This window comes from Nesoenas mayeri, assembly GCF_963082525.1.
Source record: "Nesoenas mayeri genome assembly, chromosome: 2".
NCBI lineage: Eukaryota > Metazoa > Chordata > Aves > Columbiformes > Columbidae > Nesoenas > Nesoenas mayeri.
In genome coordinates, this window is record NC_137543.1 from 143087624 (window position 1) to 143112765 (window position 25142).

A 25142-nucleotide genomic window follows, 5' to 3' on the forward strand; every position below is an offset into this window, starting at 1 on the left:
ATGTCATGAGGTAGTGAGAGCATATACAACAGAATGAAGTTGCACAGCAGAACGAGGCGCATGATTGATGTTTGCAGTTCCTCAGTCCCCAAAATTTACACACATTTTGTGTAAGATGTGTTGTATACCACTGACAGAAACACTGTTTGTCTTTTGGCTAGCAGCTCACTTAGAAGGCAAGTAATAAATAAACTAGAATAAATACTGAGAAAGCTATGAAACTTCAAAGTAATTTGTTGCTTTACTCCAGTAAATCAGGAGGAAACTCTTCATCCAGTTTGGGTGACATCGTTCCTAGTTCCAGAAAATCGACGCCTCCATCATCTGGTGAGTAGGTCATGAAGCTGTTGGTTTACAGACTCATGCATCTCATCTGTTAAAATGGATATACATTTGGATCTATACATCTTAATCTCTATACTTTGTAGATAGATGGCTGGGTGGTTGCGTTGCCCCATAAGGCTGGTTTGGGTTGGTTTGAAGTAATGGAGTCAATGCCAACAAGTTCAGGCAATGGTAGGGCCGTTAACAATCCATAGAATTCCCTCTTTGCTTTTATCATGGTGTTTTATAGCAAAGATGTAATAAAATGATGAGACTGTGTTGCAGTAGGATAGTTAGAGACTTGGTCTGGTCTGAGCACTCCTGCTGAACAAGAAATACCTTCTGGTACAGGAGAAAAAGCACCAATAAGAATAAAAAAATCCCAAGAAGTTTCTTCAGTAGCATCAACAACAGCATTATTTTATAACAACAGGAACTTTTAGTTTCACAGTTGATAGTGAGGATGTGCTTCACGTAGTTCTAGCATACTGGATATTTTTTGCCTTTTGTGAGAATTTTTTCACAAATACTGTTTTGTATTTAGAGCATCAGCAGACAGACTGAACTTTAGTTAGGTTGGATTCAAGAGATATGAAGCAAGTACATGGCAAGTTGGTGGAAGAAACTGGCATTAGCTTCTTGAAAAGCGCATAGCAGAAGATGAACAAAAAATATATATACTGAATTAAACTGCTGTGTTGCTGCATGTTTTACTTTGTCCTGAAATAGAAAATGTACATTTTGAATACCTGAAATCAGAAAATATTAATGAATGTTGCTAGTGCCTTGTCTACTGAAGCAAAGATGTGTATTTTCCAATCATATTAGTTTATATGGAGTCTGGTCTTCAGAGCAGGCATCTTCAAATGATCCTGAAGATTTTAAAGTATTTACATGAACATTAAGAGAGACAGAGAAATTAAGTCACGTTATGGTAGCAGCTTCATTTGAACGAATTAATTGAAAAATATCTGTCTTTCTTGTGAAACTATGGATTTGTTTGTAACAACCAACTTTATGATGACTGGAGTTTATCAAAATCCCACTTAAGTTCTACTTTTTAAAAAATATATATATTTTTAGTGTACTAACACGTGTCATCACGAGTCTATAGAACAGACTTTAATCTTTTAGTTTATGATAGCTTTAAGCTGTCATATTAAGGCCACTTTTTCAACAACTGCGTTTTTGTCGTAAAAGTGTCCATGGACCTATGTTGCAATTTTATAGTTAGAGCATCTGAAGTGCTATAATATTTTTGTATCCTAAAAACACTTGGAAATCAGTACATACAAAATTTCCAGAATGTTGCACAGAATGTACAGGTACAAGAACAGATGAGATACTTAGATTACCAACTGACTGATTGCCATCTTGTGATTTTCATTGTACTGAATTGTTCCTTCAGACGGTAGTTTTGGGAAACATGCTTTTCTGGAGAAAGAAGGAAAATTTGATAAAGTTTATTCATTTACACTGAAAATTTGGAGAATATTTATGAAAAGTACACATTAACTTATTCTGCAGTGTTTGTTTGTTTGTTTGTTTCTTATCTTAAGACATCCCAAGAAGGGTGAAAGAGGCATAGTTTGTGACTGACACAAGAATTCGGATGACTTCAAAGTACAGTTTAATTATTATTCCCAGGCCTCCTCTTTTTGAAAGTTTAATAAATGACAAATACACAAATTATTCAATGAGTTGAAGAGATTTTAACCGAATCAGTTAACTTCATTTTTTTAATTTGAGTCAGATTTTTTTCAATATAAACTAGCGCCACAAAACCAAAACAAAACATTGAAAAACAAACTAAAAGGAGGCTCATGTCCATTTAAATAATATTATATTGATACAGTAATCATTCCATACAATCCTTATGGGTCACCAAATAGGATGAGGATATTGGTGAAAATAACTTTGAAAAAAACTCAGTGAACTACAGGTAATTAACAGTAAAAGATCTATCATGGAAGATGTTACATAGTGTGAAGACTGAGAATGAGAAAAGGATAGATTGATAGCTGATCAAATGCTGCATTTTTCTTTTTACAGAAAAAAACACCCTGCTTTTTCTTTACTGACGATTTTAGTTGAACATAGAACCAAAGGAGTTTTAATGTACCTCATTATGACTGATTTATATCATCTGTGCTGGCCTGTATTCAAGAAAAGATAATGTGTTCTTTTTATACTTACTAAGAAGCTGAAGGAACAGTGTTGCTAGAAGAAAATGTTACATGATTTCTGTGGCTGTTTTTAAGAGCAGGAGAATAGAAACAGGGTGCGGATCTACTCACAGGTTTTCCTGCTCAGTGGCGCAGTTCTGTAACTCAAAGACTGTCAAGCATTGTGGCATTAGATCTGTGGATAATTCAAATGGGAAAATAGTACTTTACTCAACCAGAAGGGATCACTGCCCCAAGTGTCTCTTAAATCCCTAGCTGCACGTAGGCTTGACAGAAATATTTATGTGTTGCATAATTTAATAGCACAGGCCACTGTATTCGTTGGTGTCCCACTCATCAAGCAGCTGGAAGTAGGTCACTAAGGTGATTTCATAATACTTTGCAGTGATTAATTATGGGTTTGGATAAAGTCAATGCAAACGGTACTGCTTACAGATGTATTCAGAGTTAGGTTCAGTTCGACATAATGGCACAGCAAGATACGCATGAGTTACCATAGTGTGTCAGGAGGTGGGTATGATCTCTACACACAAGAGTGATGTTGTACAGCATGTTTGTGGATCACTTTTGTGTACTTGCTGTCTGAAGACAAATTTAATACATTACAGAAGATCAGGATTGAGCATTGTAAACAAGAAAGTTTTTGTTTTGGTTTGGTTGTAGTTTGCAGGTATCAGTTGGAATCAGCATTCTGGATAACATGGCTTTGCATTTTGAAAATATATTTATTTCTGAGTCCATTATGATTTTTGCTTAAACTGTTGTTACTTACTTGCTAAAGAGGTTAAATATTTTATTTTATGGTATAAGCATGGTGTGTTGTATATTCTTTTGGGGTAGAGGTTGAACAGCAGTGGTTTATTGTATTCACTTCCATTTTGCCCTGCCTACATCCTCACCCTTTACAACAGGATCCAGGTCTCTGAGACAAGATGGGATCACTTTCCTCTCTTCTGCTACCCATTCTTTTTAATTTTCTCTACTAGTCAGTCTGTTTTTATTTCTGGTAAATGTTTCTTATGTCTACTGTGCATTTTTAGTCAAAATGATTGAAAATGCCAATGGTATTTGACCCAGAGATTAGCGTAGAGGTTATTGTACCAGTATCAGGCCAATTTTGTCTTCAAAAGTGATTTTTCTTCTGTTTCTTAATTTTCTATAGACATCCTAGTGACATTTCAAATTTCATGATACTCATTTTTAACTAGTGTTTATTGCTAGAAAATAATTCAAATGTTGTTGGCCAAGTTCAGTTGTTTACATCGGTGAAGGTCTTACATATGCCAGTGAACTAGTTTGCATTTACACTGGTGTAATGAGAACAAACTTGACCATTGCATTGTTTTGTAATAGTAATTCCATGTATGTCTGCTGTAGCTATGTAAAAGGGGTTCAGAGGAAAATATTATAGTAGCTGCTGCAGATTGCCTTCTGTCTTCTAATCCAAATGACAGCACCTTTACATTTTTCCCTTTGTTTTATTGTGTTTTGTACTCATGGTTGATTTTTTAAAAATTTTTATTTATTTGTTACTCTGGACGGTTTTATTTTTCTTTACCTGTTACTTCCTTTTTAACCTATCTTTACTTTCCCTGTCATCTGATAATTCTGAATTGTTTGTCTGTATATAGCTATAGACATAGATGCCACTGGCTTAGATGCAGAAGAAAATGATATTCCAGCAAACCATCGCTCCCCCAAACCCAGTGCAAACAGTGTAACATCACCCCACTCCAAAGAGAAAAGAATGCCCTTCTTTAAGAAGGTAACACCGACTTCCAAGCTCCCATCTGTCCACCTGCTCACCTGCACTGCGTCACATTTCTAGTCCTGTTAACTGTCTGCGTCCTCTGACAAGCCAATAACATGCATGCTTTGTTGTTCTTTGTTTCTTTTCCATGCTGCTGTAGCTAAGCAGAAGCAGAAATCGGTAAGTTTATATCGACATTACCTGTGTTTATCCTGCCACTGGCATCATGAGCATTATTACCTCAGATTAGCAATGTAGCTGTTCTAGAATTAAGGAAGAAATGTGTTGAGCTGTTAGTGGATTCAGTACCAGAAAACAAACAGTCCCAAGTTCAGTGCATCTGTGAAACTCTGTCGCAGTACTTATCCTTTTTGATGGAATAATAGGGCACACTGAGAAGGCCGCCTGAAAGTTTGAGAAATGTATTTCTAACAAATCCATATAATGAACCTCACAAGTGCATGCTTATTCTTTCTTTTTTTTTCCCCTGTAACTCAGTTTATTGAAATAATTATTGGAATCTAATCACATATTCAGATTGTACTTAGAAAACAAACAGTTCAAACCACTATATTTTTTATTTTAATCAGTACTTAAACTTCTAATTCACTAGGTGCAAAATCTGCAGGTGAAGAAGACCAGTGGAAAACCACAGGCTTGTTTTGATGGTTTACTTTGAGTTTTTCTTGTTGTCATGTATAAATTATCAACCAAATGTCCTCACCATCCATCAGTCAGAATTTTTCAGCATCTCAGCTAGTGGAAATGGTACTGGCGGTTCCCAGGAGAGCCAATGTCTCTCCATAGATAACCCAGATAACTACAGAATTATGCAATTGGCATCCTTTTACAGCAAACTACAATACATTTCTAGGATCTTTGCTGGAATAAGTTATCAAGACATCAGGTAGCAGCCAAACTATTCAGTGAAATATCACATTTCTACTTTCTTATTTTAAATCCTGAGTCTTCATAGCTCTTATTCATTTGTTTATAACCACTGACTTAAATCTGCATGTAACAACAGACTGTTACATTGCTTATCAACAGTGCCAAGTGACACTGTTGCCCATGCTGTGGATGCTCTCATGTTCAGTAAATGAAACTCATTTTTTCTCTCTCTTTTCTTCTTATATTCTTTTAAATAATTTTGAATCCTTCCTATTTCCAAAATCATTGGTATTTGCTTCAGTAGAGTCTGTTAAGTACCATGTCATTCACAGCCCGCTATGGAAATCAACAGCAGTTTCTTGCTTCTGAGCAATTTACTACTTAATGATATTTATAACCATATATAAATGTTAAGGAAGAATAATACATGTTGACATGTATTGGATGCTGTCTGCATAAGCATCATTGAAGATGCAGCTTCTAGATGAACCACCTTGGACCTGGATGGTGGCTATTGCCATCTCTCCATTCTTTTCTTCAGTATCAGAATGATTACTTGTTATAGTGGGTATGTAATACTGACATTTAAAGTAAATACTGGATGACATTCCAAGTTCATATTTGGACTTGAATCAGCAAGTGAAAGCTGTATAGCTCAGTGCCAGTCCCTTAGAATGTATCCGATTTTCTAGTGCTAAATTAAACAACCTTAATGCTTCTATTAGATAACTTTTACTCAGTTTCTGCTGACAGCTTCATTACTTGAAACTGTAAAGATTAGAGATAAAAATATGAAGGTGCATGTTTCAACAGAACAGATTTTAAAAATACCCCATATTCCATCAAATAGGGTAATTTCTGTGCTTTGCCTAATTTTGAAATAGCTGGTTAAGTTCTAACATGAATATCTTCAGTTGAATCAGTGACATTAAGACAAAGATCTCTTGCGTCAGGGCACTCCTGCTATAAGCACTCACACATCTGTAATGAATTTTCCTTAGGGTCTGTCTCTAACGCACATATCAGATTATTAATGATATTGGCAAGAACAGTAGAGGGCTGCATTTTGATATTGGCACAGTGTAATTGCAGGGGTTTGCTTTGAAATGGGTTAAGTCAGGTTCTTCACTGTGTAAAATAAATTTGTTTCACATGCTTATGATGCCTGGGGCACTGGTATTCATTCTTATGTTACTAATTATCTGGTGAAGCTACAGGTAACAAAAAAATAAATTATGTTGAAAAACATCCACAAAAGGGTTTTCCATGTTTTAGACTGCTTTAGACCACTGCTTGTGTAGCATTTTGTGCTGTCACTTTATTAATGTCTGTCCTTGTGTTTTTGTGTTTTGGAATGTATATACTTACTTTAATGTTATTGTGAAACACCTTGGGATACGTTGAATACTGAAAGGATGGAAAATGACCGTATTCTGTGGTCTTGACTGATGTATTTGTACTATGTAGGCATTTGAAAAGTCGATCTGGTGTACCTTGTTCCATATCACCCACGTATGCCTAGGTTGGGATTTCAACTATTTTTTTCCCCAAGACAAAGATAAATTAAACTTTCCTTTACAAAGAAAACCCACTTTCTGATAAGACTCATTCTTAATGGTATATATGGAACAGCCACCTATCAAAGAAAAAAGTTTAATTTGTTTATATTTTATTTTTATAACAATGTAAAAATTTATGCAATCTTTGGAACCAGGCAATCTTCTTATCTTTGATTTTAAAATACTTTTCCTAAATTATGCACAATACATCAGTTAGTAGTTTGATGAATATCGTACTAACAGAATCCATTCTTGGGAGTAACGGGAACTTCTTCCCAAAGTGGAAGGATTGCTATCCCAAGCTCTGTTTATGAAAATTTTCTAGAAATACTAACTTGATCAGTCATTATTTTGATTTCAATTGCAAGTGGATTGCAGATGCAAATGTGGAAGTCATACAGACAATGCTCTCATGAGAATTTGCTGTGGTGTCACGATGTTTTGTCAAGCAGTGGGCAGATCTGAACATAAAAAGAGATGTTATGGTTTTCCCTTCCTTTTTGTTTTATTTTTCTCCTTCCTAGTTTGCATACATAAATATTTGGTGGTGAACTGATGTCACAGTTCTAGAGTCAATCATTTCACATCATTAACTATTGGAAATAACCTTTTCAGTTTACCAGTTAGGAATTATGGAGTGGGACGTGAATGTCTCCAGAATAACAGTTTTGCAGCAATCCAGAGCAAATATGAAAACAATAAGAAAACCAAAACTCAAATAAAAGCTTATTCAAAAGAAGTCCCTGAACCTGTTATATCCTTATCTTGTACTACCAGTTTTCAGGCAATGTTAATGAATCCTTGATTCCTGTGTTAGTGACATCACTGGAAATTCAGAGTTCCTTATGTTGTAAGTAATAAGTAATGCTTTCTCTAGGTGCTGAGATGCTGAAAGCTTTTTCTGTTTTGCAGACAGAGCACATCCCTCCCTACGATGTAGTGCCTTCTATGCGACCAGTAGTTTTAGTGGGGCCTTCTCTGAAGGGATATGAGGTAAGTGATTGTTGTGAATGGTTTGATTTTGCCAAAAATATCGTGTTTCATTTGTATTTGAATGTCCAAAGGTAGTTAAGCAGAAAAACATAATTTATATCAGAGGCAAAAATCTAGACAATTTTTATTTCTACTAGATAGCTGCTTATATGTATTTTATTTCATATGAGAAATGAGATTAAGAATAAATTACATTCCAATCCTTTTGTTCAGATAGGCAATTTACTGTCAACTTTATTACATATTACTATTAGCATCAAGTATTATGAGTTTCCTATGTGATTATTGATTTGTTGTTTGTTTGCTTCTAGGTAACGGATATGATGCAAAAAGCATTATTTGATTTTTTAAAACATAGATTTGAAGGACGGTAAGTACTTTGCAATGCACAACTACTTGACTTAAGGTCCTGTTTAGGAACCACCAGGTTTTTAAGATATAATGACATTCTTGGAAAAATATTCTAGAAAAGTAGAAATGGCGACTAATTCCTTCATCAGTGAACTATAGTGTGGATTGGAAGTTTCCTTAGAGCATGCTGAGGTTGTGTTGCAGTGGGCAGTGTTCATGGGTGTGCGTTTGTTAAGGGTGGAAAAAAGGATGTCCTCTTCTTGATGACTCTGACGTTCACCCTGTAAGTTGCTAGGTATTTATCTACAAATTTAATAAATGTGTATTATTAAAAAGGGTTTTTTCAAGTTTTTTGGAGTGATATCTCATCAATGCTCCCTGGGTGCTGCACAAGCTGAGGAGAGCCACCCTTCCTGCTCAGCTCTAGTTCCTTACAGTGGCATCTCACTTGGAAAGAGTGATACTAGTTTAAGACTATCTAGTGTATATGATCGTCAAACTCTTGATCCCTCCAGCTGGGAGCGAGGTTTGACAGTAGTGGTGGACTCTATAATGGGGAGTCTCTAAAGGACTGCTGGGAGGACTGACCCCACCTTGTCGAAAGATGGTCACCCTTGGTAGCCGGCAGGCTGCATCTCACTGGGTTTCAATCTGAACACTGTCACAGCCTGTCCCCCACAGCAGGCTCAACAAGGCCCAATCTGATTTCTGTTTGAGCCTCCAGGCATGGCTATAGTACAAATGTCAAATGATAAGTCCACCTCTAAAAGCAGTGGCATGTTCTGTAATTCAAACATCACAGGCCCATGGACCAAAGACATCAGGTGGATTCTCCACATGGATTAGGCCCTAGAGTAATGTGTGCTAGTGGGTTGACATCTGGAGGGAAAAGGTCTTGTTATGTCTGTAACTTCAGTGAATGTTCTGTTTAGTTTGGAAATGGGCAGAGCAGTAACACCATTCTGTGTGTCCTAGTGCTGTCAAACTTTCAAGGAGCTTGAGGTTTTCTATCAATAGCTTCAGCTCTTTATAATACTAGACTTTGTGGCTTAAGCTGTTGGATTTTCTGTCAGAATTATGATGTTGAGACCTAAACGCTTAGTAGTCCCTCTTTATATTAGTTATGATTATTCAAATCTTAGATCTGTTGCATGGAGGAAGGAAGACTGACAAGAAAGAAAATAAAACAAAATAAAAACAAAAAGTTGTAGAAGTTTGTAGTGTTCATCAATTAGCCAATAAAGATAAGTAATGAGTACCTCAAATTACATGTTGGATTTCATTTTAAGACTAACAGCATTATCTGTGAGAAGCTGTGCCAGAAATCACAATCTTTAGTTGTGTTTTTAGCTTAAGTTAAATCATGCCTAAATTTCCAAAAAGTTTTTTTTGTGTTAACTTCTGGCTTTGTTACATTTTGTGGCTTTAAGATAAATATATACATATGCTGAGCTCATTGGAAATTACCTATTAGGTTACATTTCAGATGAACAGCATCTGACTCTGCTTGCTAGAGAGGCGCCCTCCCTGTTCTTAGCAAATCCATTTCCTCCTTTTCAAATTCCAAATAAAACCACACAAGGAAGAACGAGGGAATAACATCAGTCTGATTTAACTCTCAGCACTGGAAAAATGTGATCCCTAAACCTCATTAGACCAGAAAGTTTGAAAGTGAATTTATCCAAAGGGTGCACTTTGACCCTGTAAAGCAAAACAAACCAAGTTAACTGTTTTCCTAGGAAGAAGAATATGCAGAAAGCTTTTATCAGGTCAGTGCAACTAACTGGAAGTAACCACTTCTTTCTTGGCTCATCTTTTCTCGTAAACGCAAAACTGAGCCTGCCAAATACTCAGCCCAGAGTTTTCATTTGGTTCCTTCTCTATGTTACTGTCCACGTTTTTGGGTAGCCAGCATATTGCTGGGTTTTTATGGAAAATTAGAGGTAACTCTTGCACTCTGTTAAAAAATGTATGCTAGCAAACTGAACAATAAAAATAATAGTTATGTGACTCTACTAGTTTCCCTGCTAAGACTTACCTTTACCTGTTAACTCTGCATACCCCTCTATATCTTACACATATGGTTAAAGTAAGCCAGGTTGCCATTCAGTACCTGTTAAGAAATTAATCAAATTAGGGAAAGGAGAAACCAGCCTACTCATACTGGGCGTACTGGTGCAAAGTCTAACCATATCAGGCCTGGAGCCTCCAGGGAAGTCCCATCTTCTGCAGCATGTCCCTGACCTCCTCCTGCCTCCCCTTTCCCCAGACACATGTAGCATTGCAGTCAGTAGTCACACTGCATTTCAGTACTGTGCAGAAAGTGGGATGTCTTAGGAATAGTTCGTCTAACAGTATTAGTTAAAGCTGCTTCTCTGTTCACATTGTGCAAAGCATTCTGTGCTATTGAAGAGAACTTGTTTTCCTGTAGTCTTATTCTTTTTCTAGTGTCAAATAAGTCTCTTTTTCTCCTCACATCCCTCCAAGATAAATAACATTCTGTTTTACTGTATTTTATTCTTGCAGTATATCAATTACACGAGTCACAGCAGACATCTCGCTTGCCAAACGCTCAGTATTAAACAACCCCAGTAAGCATGCGATAATAGAGCGATCTAACACAAGATCAAGCTTAGGTAAGTACCTATAATGATTCTATATACAAATTGGCTGTAAAGTATACTACTCTCAATTCATATGTGTAAGCTAAAAATAGCCTTCTCTCTGCTGTGAAAAAAATCACAATTCCCATAATTCAGAAATCCTGGCACTAGAAATAATTTTAAAATCACTACAAGATAAACTTCATCTAGTGCTGATTTTGTTTTATCCTGCGTATGTTCAGTTTTCATGTTTTGCTGTTTGCCTCAGTGGGGACAAGTAACCATCCATAAGGTAACTAAAATATGAAGGGATGTTCTTCTGGTTAAATAGAAGTAATGGTTTCAGAATAGCTGCAATTATATGAATATTATTGGTATTATGCATTATCTTTTATAAGGTTACTAGTAATGATAGATGCTGATGTTAGACCTGAAAAAAATTATGGAAGTACACACTTTCTGAATGCAATATCAGTTTAAACTAGGGCTGAGCTTGGTACAAAAAATGAAGCATGGAAAACTATGATATAGTTAAATATATAAAAACTAATATATGTAGCTAAGTTTATAACATACATAGCTGTCATCTTGCATGAGTCCTTTTGTACTGAAGCTTGTCCAGTTGTACAAGTATTTAAACATTTATTAGGCAGAAAGAAAAACAAGCTTAGCTGGGAAGATATAACTAAATGTCACCATCTACAATACAGCTGGCTACACTGGAGCTTGTCATTCTAAGGTGTCCTTAGAGTAAACAGGGAAAGGTGGCCACTTTGGAGTCTCAGCTCATGGAGACTGGCCTCAGCCTTTCGCTTGCATGAGGGGAATTATATCTGAGTCTCCGCTACTGCAGCTGGCTCATTCCCTGTGAAGGGACACCTGGAGGTAACTGAGATGGATCCTGCCAGGAGTTTACATACTCCTGTTACAGCACCCAGCTGAGAGACAGGACACCCAGGTTCAAGTCCCTGCTCAAATACAAAAACGGAAAAACTCGAACATCCTGGATCGCAGGTGAATGCCCCAGGCAGGTCTGTCTTTACAAGGCTGCAGATTTCTCTTAGTAGCCTTTGAGAGAGCTTGGTTTCCCCTGAGCACAGCATTGTATCTTGAAATTTTGTAAAATTTGTGGAAGAGGAAAAGTCTCATCCGTCCTATTAAATGGGTTCTTTATCAGTTTTATAACAAAATTTCTGAGTACACTTGTGCTTTGACTGAGTATTTAACATTTGCCTAATATATCTGTCCTCCTTAGAATGAGCTGTTCTGCCTTAAAACGTCCAACTTCCCTTTCTTGAAAATTTGCTTCTGAAAACCCTTACTTTCAGCTGTGTGGAGGCTGTGAATCTTTATTTGCAAGTAATCTGATAGCTTGCAAGTATGTTTTATTTTAAGTGTTTTGAAATACCAAAATGCAATGTGCTGTAACAACATAATGGATATCTTTACACACAAGAATATTCTTCAGTGTGAGTTTCAGTCTTGTTGCAAACGTCTGTTTAATAATCTAATGAAAAGATAAAGCATCACTTGTTTTGAATAGAACTGAAAATTGGTAATAAAGGTGGAGGTCACCCAGTCATGGAACATAAAAAGAATCATGGTGATGAATTCCCCAAACTGAACATCAAACCATGTGCAATTTTGTGCAATACTGCACAAATATATGCAGCAGTAAAAAGCGTATCATCTATTCTTTGTGATAAAATATTTTCATATGTGTAAAACAGCTAAGACAAAAATTTAACAGGAAAGAAAAAATCTAGCAAAATTAAATGCAGCCTAACATGTACACCTTTGTCTCATGAAGAACTTTACCTTTAAGAACATCAACACAATAACAGGGCTTTTTCTCCAAATCATTGCAAAACAAAAAAATAGACAGAAGTTCAAGAAACACTAAATTTGTGCTGCCTTTTTTTTTTTTTTTTTTTTTGTCCAGACTGTCTACGATGACGTAGTTCTGCTCCACGTATTTTAAAATGGTATTTCTTGCAATAAAATTTGATCTTGTTAATTAAAAACAGGGTTTGGTTTGCTCTGAACGAATTTCTGGCTGCAGGGCTGTGGGACCTGGGTTGCTGTCTGTCTCGCTCCTCCTTGAACAGTCAGTGGTGCAGGGACTGAGAGCCATGTGTTTATTCCTGCATCCAGTATAATTTTTAAAAGGCATTTTTATTATAGCAAATGTAGCTCCCCAGAACTGCTTTACATTGAAACAAAACCCTCCCAATTTCCAGGTTCAATGTGAAGCTCTTCCTTTACTGGGTACCTTGGTGTAGCGGTACCTCCTGCAGCTTGACAGTCAAGGTCTTGATTTATCCCTCGGTTATGCGCATGTTTGGGAGCAGCAGTTGTAGCTGCAGCAGAGGAGGCTATTTTTTTAGACTTATGAAAATATATTGTTGGGTTTTATGTAAGTATTATTTTCATAAGTGTTCTATCAATGAGTTAATATAGTAGAAAGGTAATGTTCTTGATATATTAATAACAAATACCTTTTTCTGGGAAACAAATGAACCTCTTTTTGAGAACAGCTCTTCCCTTATCACCCTATATAGATTTGTAGTATCATGCATATTGTTCGTAACTGCATAGCATAGTGAACAGCGGAGTGAGCACCATTATTTGGAACTGATTTAATAGATAACCCAAAATTAATTTCAAGGAGGCACAGACAAACCAGATGGTTATCAAGAGTAGGAATTGCCATGAGGAACTGGATTTACAGGATAATCCTGTAAGGGTTCTCTCAATGGGCTTAATGCTACACATACCTATTGACTTAAAGTTTGATTCTGTAAAGGAATCAGTTCAAAATAGACTTGGGATTTGACTCATTGGAAAACAATGCTACCACTGAGTATTCTAGTGTAAAACTAATATATTTGATATTTTATAAAAATAATATCTAGCTCATAAAGGTTTAGGACAGTACAGTCTTATTCCTCTCCTATATGAAAGCTTATTTTATATAAAAAAAAAAAAGAAATGTTTGCTTGTCAGCACTGCTTTGTGCTTAATATGTGAAATGCTAGAACTAAATTTAAGGAAAGGGCAATTGATTGATTTCTTGAAAAGCCTAGAAGAAATTGGTAATTTTGAAAAGACTTTTCTCTCCAGGAAGGTACAGTACATGGTTGAGGCTCATTCTCCTGAACATCAGTCCCAATTGGCTTAATTAAATTTCACATGCCATTTGCAGAAACTGCTGAACCAGCTTTGTGCTTTTGCTGCATTTCTTCATCAAAGGACTCAAAGCTTTTTGTTGTTGTTTCTGTGTATGTAACATTTTTATAACCTAACCTCATGCTGTATGCTTTGTACAAGAACCTGATTGTCTTGGCTTTTTCCATTCTTTGCTTCATTAATGCTCTCCCTTTCCAGATGTTTTGGGTATGTATACAAGCTTGCAAATTACTTTTCCTGCTGTTTTGTGTTCAGTGCTTTATTGTACCTCACAGAACCACCGTGTGTTTCTCATAACTGGCTCGCTGACAGACAAAAGCCAATCCTGTAATATGTTGCTAAGCATTTCTTTCAGAAAATTTCTGGTTTTCTGTATTTATTTTCAGGTAATTCTAAAATTAAAGTTGAGATTGACAAGTAAAGCCTAAAGATTAGGTTTTCCACCATAAATTTCTAATGTGTGTGCACCTGATCTGCATATTTTAATACAGCCATGTGAATGCTGATGGGCGATATATCATCATGTATACAGTAAATCGATTGCAGTCAAATGGCTCTTTATTTGCTTTCTGTGTGCATATGAAGTAACCTGTCAGGCATTACATGCACCCAGTTTGCATGTGCAATTGATTGCCTTCCTATGGAAAGCTGTCTCTAGAAAATGCATAGGGCTCCCATTCACATCATTAAGTTGATATCCTAGAGTTTTGTTTTCTGAAAATGAAACATAAATGCTTGAAGGAATGGACTGTCAGTGCAAATTTCAGCTTTGTATTTTTATTTTCTTGATGTTTATGTGAAAAGTCAGTTGAATGCTTGAAACTATGGTAACTATTTTATATATGTACATACACACACACATTATATATATGTATTCCCCATGTTTAGTCATTTTAAAACATTTGTTGTATATAGTATGTTTCAAGTAAATGCTTCCCTGACTGTAAAATAGAAGAGCACTAGCTAAGCCATGTAATGATGCTTCCCTACCTATAGAGGCAGTAGAACAGGAATAAAAAATGGTGCTTGACCAAGAGTGTATTTCCATTTCAGAATCTCAAGGATCTAATATAGTTCAAAGGGAAGAAAAAAAGGTGTTCAATGTATTATGGAAAGTCCTGATTGTCCTTTATTTATCTTCAATATAGCTGGGACAAATGTCCAGAACTCTTACTTGCAGGCATTAAATCTCAGATGTGGTAAAGTAATCTACTGAATGTCAGGCTGCCTTGAACCAGAAGAATGCTGTAATACAGCAGCCAAGAGCTTTTGGGTTATCATGAGGATGTAGCTACACTTCTTTTTTGCACACAGATGGGGAAAGAGTGACATGAAGATCCTGAACCTCTTATAATTTATCAGGCCTGTGTGTCTCAAAATGCTCTTTTATTCTGCTGCGCCAGCGTTGATTTTGTTAACATCTGAGGTCAGAGTATTTGTAATTAATTTGCCAGGTACTTCTGCATTAGAAGTTTGATACTAACTTCCCACTATTCTAACTTATGAATACTTTTTTGATACAGTACAAACAACATTCTTGAGTGCTTTCAAAGGACATAAGAGAAAAAAAAATATTGATTTCTGTAAATAAGTAATAGCTCTCAGCAACACATCACTATTTTTTCATGGTACTTCACTGAAATACATATGATTTGTAACTACGATGAAAAAAAAACGTGCTACAGACAAAACAATATAGCAGTGCGACAAAATAATTTTTAAGGTCTTTAATAATTTTAAGATGCCTGTATAATAACTAGGATACCTGGATAGGTGAATTAAATAGTTTTAGCAAGTTAGCTGTTTACTTAAGAATACAGTTTACTTCCCTTAAAATTATTCACACCTGTAGGCTGAATTGATTCAGTATATCATGGAAGTGATAAAAAGTTTGTGTCTGTATCCTTGTTTTATTCAAGACTAATGGTTTAGGTTTTTCAACCAGAATGCAAAAAAAGTCTGTGTTCGTTTCTGTTCTCTGCTAACAGGTGTGAACTCAGAGTTTCCATCACCAGGACAGGGCTATGATCACCTTCATTTTGGTTGTCAGTTGGTCCTGACATAATAATTACACCAAATGGAGAGGTGCAGTTGATGCATCTGAGGGGCAGGATGCCATCCAGAGGGACCTATACAAGTTTGAGAAGTTGGCTCTTATGAACCTCATGAGGTTCAACAAGGCCAAGTGCAAGGTTCTGCATCTGGGTTGGGGCAACCCCCAGTATCAGTGCAGGCTGATGAATGAAGGGACGTAGACCTGCTCTGCTGGGAAGAACTTGGGGGTACTGGTGGTTGAGAGACTGGACATGAGCCGGCAATGTGCACTTGCAGCCCAGAAGGCCAGTTGTATCTTGGGCTGCATCAAAAGGAGTGTGGCCAGCAGGTCAAGGGAGGAGATTCTGCTGCCCTGCTCTGCTCTGGTGAGACCCCACATGGAGTCCTGTGTCCGGCTCTGGAGCCCTCAGTACAGGAAAGACATGGACCTGTTGGAAAGGGTCCAGAGGAGGCCACCAAGATGATCAGAGGGCTGGAACATCTCTCCTGTGAGGACAGGATGAGGGAGTTGGGGCTGTTCAGCCTGGAGAAGACGAGGCTCCAGGAAGACCTTATTGCCACCTTTCAGTACTTCAAAGGGGACTACAAGAAAGACGGGGACAGACTTTTTAGCAGGGCCTGTTATGATAGGACAAGGGGTGATGGTTTTAAACTAAAGGAGGGGAAATTCAGGCTAGACATGAGGAAGAATTTTTTTACAATGAAGGTGGTAAAACACTGGCCCAGGTTGCCCAGAGAGGTGGTAGATGTCCCATCCCTGGAGACATTCAAGGCTGGGGTGGACAGGGATCTGAGCAACCTGATCTAGTTGAAGATGTCCCTGCTCATGGCAGGGGGGTTGGACTAGATGCGCTTTCAAGGTCCCTTCCAACCCAAACTGTTCTATGATTCTATGATTAAACTTTCCCTGGAGAATTAACTGGAATCCACGTGTTCTGCCTCCCACTCTGAGCATCAGGCTGCAGAGTCAGTTTCTCTCCCACTCGGTGAATATGCAAATGTTTTGTGAGTTGCACAGCATCAGCAGGAGGGGTTGAATAGCCAGCGATGGAGTGGTTTCACATCATATCAGTGAGAAAGCCTGAGCATTTTTATTTATGTTTGTTCTGAATAAAACAACAAACCCAAGGAACACTTACTTAGTGTCTATGCATGGACCAGAGCTGTAAAAGCCTATACTACTGCACTGAGTAATGAAGCATGGTACACAAATATGCAAGTTACTGCCAGCCTGACATGATGATTTCCATTATGAACTATGCAGAGACATCTGCGTGGTCCTCTGGGCAAAATAAATGTTAGACTGCTGCTTTGCCCAGTCTTACTATCCCAATTACTCACGAATGGAGTGTAGGGGAGCTTAATGATGGGAGCCATGCTAAGCTACTGCATGGCACCTTCTGGAGCGGCTGGGGTTCTACCTGATGCAGTTGTTTCAGTGCAGCTCTCCCCTGTGCAGGGCTCATCCTCTTGTGTTTCTGCTGCAATCTGCTGATTTTGAGCTTTTCCATTCATAGGCTGTTAAAATTTACTTCCAGTTTAAACCTGGCATAAGAAGCATCATTCCATGAATGCTACTGTTTTACTAGCCCAGAGAAATAGGGGAGGAAGTAGACATTTTCATGTGCTGTTTAGTATTTTTAGATGATACTCTTTGGTTTATGTTTTCACATAATTACAGTGTTGCATTTCAGGAGATGTTAGTCTGTTATAAATCGATCTTGATTGTGTTGAGGTTTCCAAACGCCACATTGTATCTGTAAATACCACTTGGAAGTGTGTGTGCATTCAAGGCCATCTGAATTCTGTCTAAACCGAGCCTCAGCAGGCAGAAAGAGAAGAGCCCTGTCTGCCTACAGCAGCTCACCCCACAGCTCCTCTTCAGCAGAGCCCGGGCGGGAGCGCCAGGCGGAGCAGCCGACATGCTCCTCTCCTTGCTGCCTTGTCCCTCGCTGGAGCCCCATCTGCCAGGCATGAGTAACACATGCAGCCACTTTGCCTGGAAAATATTGTCATCCTCCCACTCTCACCCTCGCCTTTTTATGTAACAAGATAGTAGCTAGGGATTTGGTTGAGACCAAGGAAGTGTAACTATACTCACAAAAGTACATTTATGTTAGAAATTTGATTAAAACACCTGTAATCCAGGTATCTTCCAGCCCATTGCCTGAGGACTGAGAGCATTTACTCCCTCTTATGGGCTTATGTTCCCCTCCAGGACTTTTTGCTTCTTAGCTGTGTGTGCTGGAGCAGGGCACAGAGGCTTCTGCTCCCCAGCATTGCCACCGGTGTGGGGTGGGAGACCTATTCCTGCCTGGAGACCACAGGGCAGCACCACCCTGGCTAGGGAAGGGATGGAGCCAACCATCCCTCGTCCAGCATGACCCTGCTGTTAGCTCCCTGCCTACCCTGGGCACCCTTGGTGCTTGAGGGGAAGAAAGGGGAAGATAAGAAGAGGCCAAGCACTTACATATGTGTGGCATTTCTTACTGGCTTGCTCCAGACTACTCACACAATATGGAGCTTTCAGTATCACCATCAGTAGCATCTTGACCTCTCCAGCATGTATAAAGAGAGCACAGGTATCTAATGTAGTCTAGGCTAGCCAGCTGTGGCGAAGTACCGGCATAATGGTTAGTGCGATACCTAATGCAGACACTTTGGAGATTTCCCCAACAACATAAGCATGTGTATACACACACATACTCACAAATTAAAATTTAAAATGTTAATTTTGTCAGTGAAGCTCATGATTTACTTCTTAATCAAGAGGTGTGTGGGCACAACTCAATAGTCATCACTTCCTTTTTGTTTTTCTTTTTTCATTTTATGGATTTCAGATATGACATTTATCCATTTCTCAGCAGCTTTTTTGGTGCAATATTTTCTATGTGCTTTTAAGGCACTGGGGATGTATTGCATATTTGTTTCTTTGCCTTTGTTTTGGAATTCTTGAGGCTGCCTTAAACTTCTCTTTTCTTTAATTATGTTTATAGAATTTAGTGATTAATTATTTTTAGATAAATGTGCTTGTATAAAAGAATTAGCATAAGAAAAATCATGACTACTAATATCTGTTCTCCTTAATTTATAATATTACTTGAAAGCCAATTTTGCAAGGTGTTGCTCATCATTTTATATGACATGCGTTGACATAGGTATGTTCTGTATCTGTAGTATCAGCTCTGTTTAGAAAAATAGAATGCTTTGTCTCTATGGTGTTGGAGTCCAAGTAATAATTTACCAATTCAGTTCTATGAACAAAACTGCCACGATACCAAAGATAAGTAGACAAGGTCAAATTGAATGGGATATTAAAGTCACACTCTAGTCAGCTGACAGTATGGGAACCTCACTGTTCCTGCTGAAGATCAGAACCTCTTGGATGCGTATAAGCAATATGTTGTGCTTCTACTTTGGCACTTGCAGGCCAGAACTATGGCCATTTTGCATTGCATCTCCGTCATGGAACTGCCATCTCATCAGGGTCTTCCTAAAACATAGTGCTGGGCAGCCACTGCTCTGTCAAGGTGGGTGTCCCCACGACTCCTGGCTGCTATGGATGCTTTCTGCCCAGGTTTGAAGGAGGGTTGTGTTTCTCCAACTGTGTAGAGCAGAGAATGTTCTTTTGTCATGGCATCGTATAAGCCACTCTAAATTCCACCATAGTTATTAGGGAGTTGACATAGATGCAATGCAGCATTGCTATGTCGTTACCTTTACTTTGCATTATATTATTGTAGTGAACTGTTCAAGATTTTTGCTTGAAATTCACTTGTAAGGTCCAACCAGTGTAAGGAAAATTTGTCTTCTCCCATAACAGGATAAGCCGTTTACTTGTGTTCTTACTGCATTGAATTTCAATTCATTTCAGGGGGCAGTAGAGATATTTGAAATTAATACATGTGAGTAAGATTGAATATGCAGTATTTAAAGTTGGCTCGGAGATGGCTTGTTTCTTCAAGCTGACTCCCTGTTGTATGAACTAAATAGTTGAGTCCTCCTGTCATTTAAAATCTGTTTACTTTCTGATTGCCAAGGAGACCATATCAACTAGATTGTAAGGGGCACTTTAAAATTTGATAGCTTATTTTTGGTTTTGAGTGTTGTAGCTGGGCTGCCGGCATTTCATTATGATTGTCACAGTAGATCTAATTATGTTTATGCCTCTCATAATGCTTGGCAAATATAATTTATTGGAGTTAATTGTTATAGCCTCACTGTCATGCCTCTCCAATGCATCAAAAGGGACATTACTATAAATATTCATGGAAGTGGGAAGATTGCTAAGCTATTACTGTGTAGCTTTGAAGATACCACACTGTCATTGTTCTGAGCTCCCTGTTTTAACTACTAGTGACATTTGTGTTACTATCCCCACATGACATTTAGAGTTCTTTGCTTACTTTGGTCAAAAGTATGACAGAAAATTTGTGTTGAGTGTCTTGCTGGGAAGAAGTCTTTACAGGTATCTTATTTGTTTTTTGAGAGATGTTGCTACATAAAGATGAAAACCAAAGCTGCGGCAGTATTAATAGATAAAGCCTGTGTCAACTAATAAGCTATTATTATTTAAGTAATTGCAACAATCTCACATGTAGTAAAAAGATAGAATACAAGAAAATTTTAAGCAAAATGCAGGCTTTTCCAGATGCTGAAAAAGTACTCTAAGGGATGGGACATCAGATCTCTTCAGCAATCTCTGTCGCATTTTTTCCATCCATTCCTGACTGGAGAGGTACAGGCACAACATATTAGTTCATCAGCCATGCAGTGTAGTTCTTTGAACTTTTCTCCTATACTAAAGTTAAGAAAAATAAATACTGAAATACTTCTTAGTTGATGGAAAAGATACTTCTCTGTCTTCAGACTCAGGTGGAAACTATTGGTTTATAGAACCATAGTTACCTGCAATTATTGGCCTGGCTGTGTTTCTCAACAGAAGAGACCCTGAGGCATACTCTGCCCTGGCAAAATGTTGTTTCAAAAAGTATAGCAGGAAATCTAGTTCACAGAGATGTATTCTATACTGGCAGAAATGTGCTTCCAGCAGTGTAGCAAAATACTGCTTCTCCAGACAAAATTATGATATACTGTCAAAAGAGACAGATTTTGCTAGTTATAAATTGTCTTGAACAAGGGTTTTTAGCAGTCTGGAATGGTCTTAAAATGATACATTAACTGATATTGTTATACTGACTGAAGTGTTGAGCCTGGTTTGAAATTGCAGGGAAGCAATCCAAACTCAGCATCAGAACAGTATGACAAATTATCTCTCTATGTTTATTCTAGTTGTCATTTGGACTTAAATAAGGGATAGACTACTGACTATCCTCTAAGTCACTGAGACAATGGTATTCAGTCATTGCAGCAATATCTCTATGCAGCAAAGTTACAGAAAATGTGATTGTGAATGTGCCAAGAACCATCAGAAGTTCTGTCTTCAAATGTGTAATCCTAATTCAGACAGCAGCTGGGCCACAATGCTTTTATTCACAAGCAGGAAAACATGCACCAATGTTTTCCATACGAGCACGCCATGCACATCTCGCAACGTTCTCTGCTATAAAAGACTGACATGCATGTACCTAACCAAAACTGGAGAGAACTACAAATAGATAGAGGTGATCTCTAAGAAATCCAAAACAATGTCAACCTCCTCCAATAGAAAACATCATCTAGAGATTTTCTGATGGCCATTTAAGATGTTACTTGATTTATAAAATGGTCATAGTAGTCACCTCTCAACTTGTACTGAATTTGAGCTAAATGGAGACTAGCTGGGATGCTTTGCTCTCTTGGAAATTTTGAAACCTTGTCATGGTGCCTAATTTATTCAGTTGCTGCTATTCTAAGACGAAAATGAAAATCAATCCCTTCATACCTCTTGAAAGAGACATTCTTCTATAGAGAGCCATTCACTATAGAAAACTCTCTCTAGCCGGATCAGATTGGTTGTGGTTTCCAGCAAACATAATGCTTGTGCCAGCCTAATAGATAAAATGCCAATAATGTCATTTCAAGAAACTCCTAATAAATAAATTGGTGTTACCTCATTTTGCCATATAAGTGTCCGTTGGTTATCTTCTGATATTTGTTTTGAACTAGCTACATATCTAATCTGCTTTTGGTTCATGGAATGTGCACAAACTTGAAAGGGAAACCTATATGAATTACAGTCTTGTGTGGCTCTCTAACTTTATAGACTTGCACAAATTACCCAACTTCTGTAATTTCTCTGTGAAGTCAACTTAAAACAAGATTTGAGCAGGAAACTGTTAATCCATTTCAAGGATGATTTTGCTATGTTAAGATTTATTTTTGTTTTGTTTGGCAATGAGGTCCCTTCCATTCCCTAACATTCTGTGATTCTGTGAAGACAGTTTCTACATCACTCATGAAAGTGGACACAGTCCATCTGCCTTGGAGAGGCTTGCCCTGGCAACTACTGCCATCAGGCAGAGTACTGAGGAGCTGGGAGCATGAGTTAGCAGAAGACAAGATTATTTTTTCTGGGAAAATCACCTTTCCAGAACTCCTGACTTGTGAAGAGGATACCATAGCATTACTTAGATTATTGAGTTGTTGGTGGTTTGGGGGTTGTTTTTTTTGGTTTTGTTTTTGTGGTGTTTGTTTTTGTTTGTTTGGTTTGGTTTTGGTTTGGTTTGGTTTGGTTTGGTTCTTTTTAGTGTTTTACACGTAGTAACCAAATTTTTGATATTATACCATGCTGAGGCCAGTATATGAAGGAAACTGTTTTCCAGAGCTTTGATTAATTGAAGTAAATGGAAAAACAGGAGCTTCTGCTAATATAGACACCTCAGTACATCTTAATGCCTATCTCAGGCATTGCAGTTTGAGTAATTTGCTTACTATGTAGAATTAAAGTCTGAGCTGAAATTCTTTACATGTAGGGAATTAATGGCATAGTAAGATTGGTATGCGATGCAGCAGGCCTTCTTACTTCTTTTTTTTCTTACATACATGGACCGAGGTCTTTTAAGAAAGTGTTAACAGTGTCTCTCCAGGCTGGGACTGCAGGAGGTGGTGGAGGTGAGAGTCAGGCAGCGCTGCCTGCTGGGGCAATAAACCGGGGACAAAACGTTAACGTCGCATTCGTTTCCCTAGCGTGCCATGGACATGCACAATTATAGCTCCTGTCAACTTGAGGAGGAGCATCACACCAGTCTACCACATTTTCACATTTCTTAAAACTATCTACCATTTAATGTTTTCATAACTCTGTTTTTCTACTTATCCGCAGCTGAAGTTCAAAGTGAAATTGAGCGGATTTTTGAATTAGCAAGGACACTGCAGTTGGTCGTGCTTGACGCTGATACCATTAACCACCCAGCTCAACTAAGCAAAACCTCTCTGGCTCCCATTATAGTATACGTAAAGATATCTTCTCCTAAGGTAAATATTTTATTCATTCATACTGTCTCAGTTGTGGGTTTTTTTCCTTTTTTTTATCTTAAATGCAGGTAATGACATGTCCTCATTAAAGCTCAGAGCTATATATTGTTATTGCTTCCATTTGGATGGTGAAATATTATTAATCAAAAAAATTGTCTTAGGTCTGGTGTTATCAAAAGCCATTTTGGAAAAGATGCTGTAGCTCTGATGCTTTTTTAAAGTAGGATTGCACTTTTAGTGTCAATCACATAAGTAATGCTGACAGTTTTTTAAATCAAAATAATACAGAAAGAAAAGAAAGATTTTCATGTAACAAATATCAGACTGATTGGTAAACTTTAACATCTGGTAATGTATTCTTTCATTCTGTGAAAAAACCTGCACAGACTTTGTGAAGAGGCATTTGAAAGAGAAGAACAAATTCATGGGAAGAGAATTCGGGAGGGCAATGAAAGAATTTCAATTTAGAAGCAAACAAAAGCAGAAGCAGCAGGGGAATATAGGAGGGGAACTTCTTAGTGTTCGTAACAGGAAGGGAAATGTTGGGAAGTAAATGAAAATTAGCTTGTTCTGGATGTAAACAGCATGGGAAATGCTCCTGATGCCAGCAAATGAAGAATTTGATCTGCTCAAGGGGACAGTTAAAAATGTAAATATTTTAAGTGCTTATATATATATACATTAAGTCCAAACCTGCTCATTTGCATTAATGTCTTATTTTTGACAGGTTTTACAGAGGTTAATAAAATCTCGAGGGAAATCTCAGGCCAAACACCTTAATGTTCAGATGGTGGCAGCTGATAAACTGGCACAGTGTCCTCCCGTGAGTCACTGTTCATTTATGTCTCATCTTTGAAAGATGCCTTTCTTTTCAAGCACGAGGTTAATTATGTAATTTCTGGGAATGTTTGCCCTCTTCTGGCCATATTTCACTATTGCTTTTTTGCAGAATGACTCCTGAGGTCTCTGGGCTCTTGCACCAGGGTGCAGAGAAAAAACAGTCCTAGTCGCGAGTTGTTATTAGGATGCGTGCTGATGCATTCACCACTTAAACAAACTGAGCATTTGTTTTACTTGATATAACTCTTGATGTAACTCTTTTGGAGTTATTGCTCTAAAAATGAACCCGCTTAGTGACTGTGCTTATCTCTGGCAGTTTAGTGTAAGTCTGGTGGTTTGGGTAGCTCCCCTGGGGCCTGTGTCAGCACAGCCCATCGCTGCTGGCGTTCTTGGTCACAGTTTTGGCAAAGAGCTGTGGGTCATGGCATAACTGAGAGCTATGCAGTTCTTCTGTTGGTGTGCACTGAAGCAAAGTCTCTCAATTTCTACATATAAAGTGGAGCTGGTGAGACCCCAGCTGTGTTTTGAATGTGACAAATATTATTGCATGCATACTCAACTGTCAAGAGAATGGGTGAGTGACCAGAAGATGAAGGTTCAGCTCAGTTGCACATATGGAAATTTGCCATATTTACGGAGCTGAGTGAGGGGAATGTTTTAATCATTTCAGTTTAAGCATCTCAGTTAAGAGACTAGTCTCCTCAGGTCCCCAAGAAGTCAATGAACAATGCCAGAGACCTGCTTAGCTCTCGAAGCTGCATTCAAAAGGACTTCTGTCTCCCAGACCAGGGAGGGAATGGAGGAAACTCGCCTCCTAACTTTAGATGCCTAAAATTAGACAGTATGACTAATCTCTTGCCTAATATTTGTACCACACTTGGAAAATGGATGATCTGTACTACTTGTGTTTCTAATTGTTATTAGTTACTGGTCTTAGTTTTCTCTTAGTTATTCTAGATATGGGGAGTGAATCTCTTTTCTTTCG

At 37.9% G+C, this 25142-nt stretch overlaps 1 protein-coding gene across 7 annotated transcripts in view; it reads left to right on the plus strand.

Moving 5' to 3' along the window:
* Window positions 1-25142, plus strand: part of CACNB2 (calcium voltage-gated channel auxiliary subunit beta 2) — a gene marked incomplete at both ends in the record, with an annotated part of 243853 nt that overhangs the window by 212973 nt on the left and 5738 nt on the right. For 4 of the 7 annotated variants that reach the window (XM_080364258.1, XM_080364262.1, XM_080364261.1 and 1 more), the window contains 7 exons: window positions 251-327; window positions 4142-4275; window positions 7623-7703; window positions 8015-8073; window positions 10581-10690; window positions 23166-23317; window positions 24045-24140. In XM_080364258.1, coding sequence (XP_080220384.1) covers window positions 251-327; window positions 4142-4275; window positions 7623-7703; window positions 8015-8073; window positions 10581-10690; window positions 23166-23317; window positions 24045-24140 — 709 coding nt within the window. Of the gene's footprint in view, window positions 1-250; window positions 328-4141; window positions 4276-4420; window positions 4441-7622; window positions 7704-8014; window positions 8074-10580; window positions 10691-23165; window positions 23318-24044; window positions 24141-25142 lie in introns of all 7 variants that reach the window. The other 3 variants (XM_080364259.1, XM_080364264.1, XM_080364263.1) reach the window with 1 other exon arrangement.